The 5,164-nt window shown below is 51.7% G+C and overlaps 1 protein-coding gene across 1 annotated transcript; it reads right to left on the bottom strand.

Moving 5' to 3' along the window:
• Nucleotides 1-1,515: 1,515 nt before the first annotated feature.
• LOC309574523 (uncharacterized protein) lies at nt 1,516-4,694 on the bottom strand. Its single transcript, XM_082284269.1, has 2 exons — nt 4,556-4,694; nt 1,516-3,747 (listed from the first exon to the last, which is right to left on the bottom strand). Exon 2 carries the CDS (start codon nt 3,635-3,637, stop codon nt 2,828-2,830), a length of 810 nt encoding a protein of 269 aa, XP_082140395.1. The 5' UTR covers nt 3,638-3,747; nt 4,556-4,694; the 3' UTR covers nt 1,516-2,827.
• Nucleotides 4,695-5,164: the final 470 nt, after the last annotated feature.

Below are 5,164 nucleotides of genomic sequence, written 5' to 3'. Positions count from 1 at the left end.
GGCAAAAAGCACTGGGAATACAGAAGTTGTAAAAAGGTATAACAGGGGTATAAAAGAAAAGGCAAAAATCTTCATGGCATCAAGGTAGGGACTGGCCTGGGTGACACCAGAGACAAGGAAGGTGCTTGGAAATGGAAAAAGTTCATGAGGATAATGATCCACCTGCACTTGCCTTGGGAGACGCTCCCTGGCTGAGTTGTTCTTTCCTGGACAAGAGGTTGTACCTTGGAAAGTTTCTCCTTTCCAATGGACAGGAAAACGGGAGATAGGGAGAGGAAAACCCTCCCAGATGTGGGAGTTGCTCTGCTCTCTTCATTATTAACAACTCTGTTAATAAATGCTTTTTAAGATGTTTCACCTCACGTGTGTCTCCAAAGCCTGACTCACCCCCCACGGCTTTCCCTCTCACTTCCCTTTCCAGAACCTGTGGAATGTTGGTTTCCCCTGGATTTGAGGCTGTGGGAAAAGGAGGGCAACTTCCCCCCGAGTAAGAGATGGGGCTGCTGCCCAGCTCTCTCCCAGGAGGGATGAGGAGCTCTTGGCACTGTCAGCATCATCCCAACCACGGCAGGCAGCAGCCTTAGGAAGGGCTCTGCTATGAGACAGGTACCTCCCCTCCTCAGACAAGGCAGGGGCTTTAGAGTGGGAAAAAAGAAGGAAAGGAGCCCTTTTGGACACTGTTCAGCAGGGACAGGCTCTGCAGCAAAGCCCAGATATTATTTAGTCACCACATTCTGGGGTCAGAGTTCCCACATTGGAATGAAACAAAAGCAATAAATGCCAATTTCATGTAGGGGTGGTACCAAAATGGCAAAGATCAGCAGAGCCTGGATTGTGGCTGAAGCTGCTGTGCAGAGTCGCTGTTCAGCTCCTCCTGAGGGTGGCCAGGTTCAGGATGGAGGTGCTGAAGGGCTTCCTTGGACATGGATGCTGGGCAACCAGAGGACGGCCCCGTTGTGCAGGACAGCAGCACAACCCCCTAATTTCTGTGCAATCCAATGGTCCAAGCTCCTGCTGACGTCAATTTCCATATTTCCAGCGGGTTTTGGTCACAGGCACAAGAGTTCAGTGGAGCTCACCTCTGAGCCTGCTCTTTACTCAGAATGATTTCATTCTTGTGAGAAATGAGACAACTCTTAAAAAGATTAATTTATTGAAAACAGAAAAAATTGAAAAATTACAGAAATCAGAAAAATATAAAAATTTGGGATCCTATGGCTCGGTAGATGGTATGCCCCAGGAGCGCAGGGATTTGAGATCTTCTGGCTGAGACAGCACTAGACCTCAGGTAGAGAAAAAACTTGCAGTGCTGGGTTGACTTAAAAAAATTACTAAAAGCCCCTTAAAAGGGGTAAGGCTTTTAATGCCCAGCACCGATGTCTCCCACAGCTAGTCTGGAGAGAGCAAGAGGGGAAGAGGGAAGAGAGAAGAGAGCCCACCTCTCGGCTTCGTCCTTTTTATAGTTTTTGCTCCGCCCCCAGTCAGCCCACAGCCCGCCCCTTCGGTCCAAGGCGATTGGTGCTTTCCCTTTGATGGATCATCTCCGTCCACCAATGGCTCATCGTTGTCAAGGGGGGTGGTATCAGTTAGAGATAAGGGAATACAATACCTTCATTAAAATTCAGGTATTCAGGTTGCCATGGAACTTGCCTGCAGAGTAATGGCTCTGTAGCTAAAAATAGCTGCTGGCTATTAAGACTGGGTGGGGGGGTTTTGGCCTTGGAATCAAAATGCAAGTGAAACACCTACAAAAAGTATTAAAATACATCCAACACACCTCAGAACACTTGTAAAAGTATACAGTAAACACAGGAAAGGTAACTCTTATGGTGTACCAGTGGATTGTAGCTTGAAAAGGGGCAAGTTTGTGATTTTTAACTGGGAAAATTTTAACTGGGAAGGGTGCAACTCTATTAATAAATTTTAAACAAATAGGGACACCGATAATGGAACTGGATTTTTGTACCTGGGCTGATGGGTTAATTGTAACATTCAATTTAAAAATAATTAACTCAAAATTAATTATTTAAATCACTTAATATGCAAAGACCAAGCACAAATAGGGATTTCATGTATGACATTCTGGAATGAAGGGATGTGACAAATTGCCACTCCAAGAGGAAGGGAATGTTGCTGTCCCTGCCCAGCTCTGCAGCCCTACCTGGTGTCTCTTCCCATCACCGGGAATGCAGGGCCGGCTCTGCCGGCCAGAAGGGGAAGGATGCTCCGTGCCATCCCGAGCCCTCTCCTGCCACCCAGAGGCACCAGCCCCGCAGAGATTTGGGGAATCACCGCTGCCCCGTGCTGGCTGTGTCCCCAGGGCTTAACCTGTCCCACCCTCTCCGGGGAAAGAGCTCCCTCAAAACGCCATGAAACTCATCTGCTGAGCCAAAGGAGAAGGAGTTTATTCCCTGGGGCGCAGAGGCAGTGAGGGTCATTCCATGGGGAATAGAGCCAGGGAACAGGACTGAGCCTGGCTGCACTGCTTGGAGCCATGTGGAGGCGGGAGGGAGGAGGAAATCCATGCTCCAGTGTGCTCCCTGCAGAGCATCCCTCCCACACTGCCCTTGGCACTGCCCCTGCTCCCTTCTGCTGCAGGAATAAACCACCCCAGGGAGGCTGATCCCGTGGATATTTATTGATCAGTTGGCTCAAGGAATCCCTCAGCCACTGTCCCAGGGTCCTTCAGCAGCACAGGGGAAGGGATCAACAGGCTCAGACCCCCGTGTCCCTGTTGGTATCCTTGCTGCGGGTGGTTTTGTCTTTCTGTCTCCTCAAAGACCCTCTGGAGCAAGAGCTGGAGGGACCCCATGGAGCAGGGGCTCCATCACCTCCCTGCCAAGAAGTAGATGAAGGGTTTGACGGTGCTGTGGATGCAGGTGAGCAGGAAAAAAACCTGGGAGGAAACAATGGTGTAACCAAGGTGCTGCAGGAAACTCAAGAGGCTGAGGAGGAGAGCCAAGAGCAGAAGGAGGAAGATAACGATGTGGAACCTCTCGAGTTGCTGCTGCTGGGAGCCACACTTGGCTTTAACGATGTCGATTGTGCGGGTGATGACCACGGGTGCAGCAAAGAGGAGCAGGATGACGGCGAACATGGAGGTGAGAGCCACCCAGCAGTGCTCCTGCTGGTGTGATGGGCACAGGAATGTCATTGTGGGCATGGCAGTGAAGAGAGCGAAGAAGGCCAAGCATTGAGCGCCCCACAGCACCCACATAATGGGATCGGGAAGGTCACAGTGGCAGCAGAGCTTGCAGAGCTTTTCCATGTCCTTTTTGGTGCTCATGGCTGTCAGCCAGATGAGCACCCAGTAGCAGGAGACCACTGAGAGCTGGAAAAGGGAGCTCACATACATCAGGGGCAGGATAGGAGAGCAGGACACGTCCTCCAGCAGGAAGAGCAGGGCGGAGGGGACCGCAAAGAGGAGGAAGAGGACGTCGGTGACAGCCAGGCCAAAGATGCTGGCAGTATGCCCTTTCCATCTGAGGAGGCAGAAGAGAGCCCCATTCCCAGCCAGCCCACAGAGGCAGATGAGCAGTGTCACACTGTGTATGGCCACGTCGGTGACATCCATCTCACACAGATCGGCTCCTTCGGTGGGTGAGGCAGAAGGTGGGGACACGGAGCTCACCTCCATGGATGGACGCTGGGCAGGCGCTGGGATGTGGCCCCGGCTGTGGTCAGAGTGGATGGGCAGTCAGTGCTTGGAGAATCCAGGGATGGACCAAGCGGCTCCTCAGCAGCTCCCTGCAGCGGGAAGGGTTCGGTGGAGAGAAGTGAGATGTGCAGGGGAGGAGGGCGGTGGGAATGGTGGGGTGGGAGAGGGAGGTGGGAGGGTTGGGCTGTGCGGCAGGGGATTGGTAAATAACATAGAGAATAAACATTTTCAGTTCCCCAATGTTGCTGAAAGGAGGGGAAGCTCAGAACAGACAGTAACAACCAACTAGTCAAAAAGATTAAAGGATTTAAATGTGTGCACCCAGGGCTAGAAATGAGGCTGGAGCCGGTGCAGGAAGAGATCAGGAGGCCTGCAGTGGTTCTGGGGCAGTTCTGTCACAAGAAGCAACAGTGCACACCCAGAAAAATAGTTCAAGGCGAGGTCACCTTTAATACTGAAGCATTCCGTGAATATGACCAGCAGAGACCCCTCTTAATGAATCTGCAGGACCATCAAAAGACTTCCAGGAGGAGTTGAATGCATGGAAATTCATTCTAGGAGAATGATTTTTGTGTATTAGATAATAAAGAGATTTTAATGCCTCTGTGTGTTTCTAATGGATAAAACCTCTGCTGTAAAGTCTCCCCACACACAGAACAAGGAGAGATCCTCCTGTGTGTCCTGCACAGGTAAAGAATTCCTGCTTCCTCCTGTTTCCCATTGTGTTAGAAAGTTTATTCTGGTCCATTTTGGTATCAGGATGCAGAATTGAAGAGCAGGGCAGAGCAGGGAGGAGCTGGTGAGGGCACTGCGGTCACCGGGAGAGGGTGGCAGGCACAGAGCAGCTGCAGGAGGAGAGGAAGGTGGGGCAGGAAGGAAGGAGAACATTCCACTGACCTGTTCAGTGTGGGGCAGCAGCAGGCACAGGGGCTCTGTCCCGATCAGCGGCGCTTCCTGGCACCCCTTGCTCCTTTGGGATCCACATCCTAAAGCGGCTCCTCCCAGCTCAGGAACACGAAGGAGAAAGTGCCCAGATCACCAGGAGGTGCCCACTGCTGTGCCACCAGCTCCTCTCTGTGCCCTGTCCTCGTGTTGCTCCCCCAGGGAGGGTGGAGTCACGGGGGAGTCAGAAATTGTGACTTTGGCTTTGTCAGAGCTCCACCTCCTCAGAGTTATTTGTTTTGGTTTTCTTTCCTACAGAGGAAGTGGCTTTTGTCAGAAGCCCCACATGAACAATTTTGCAAATGGCTCCTCCTTTCCTACTGATTAGAAACACTCCTTCCTTGCAGAATGTCCCATTCTCCAGCTGCCTTCCCTCTCACGACAGGCTCCTACCATTCCTTGTTTCTCTTCCCTGAGGGGCCATGGTCCCTCCAGCAGCAGAGGGATGCTGGTGGTGCTGGTGGCACTGGAATGCTGGCAGTGCTGGCAGTGCTGGCAGTGCTGGCAGTGCTGGTGATGCAGGTGGGCACTTCTCAGAAGTACTTCCCATTCTGAGAACAGCTC

Source organism: Coloeus monedula (genome assembly GCF_965178545.1).
Source record: "Coloeus monedula genome assembly, chromosome: 6".
NCBI lineage: Eukaryota > Metazoa > Chordata > Aves > Passeriformes > Corvidae > Coloeus > Coloeus monedula.
Note: the sequence above shows the minus strand (reverse complement) of the source record. Positions and strands in the feature narration are given on the sequence as shown.

What these genes read in the sequence shown, in the direction of transcription:
- LOC309574523 (XM_082284269.1), bottom strand. Translation starts at nt 3,637, where the DNA reads ATGGAGGTGAGCTCCGTGTCCCCACCTTCTGCCTCACCCACCGAAGGA.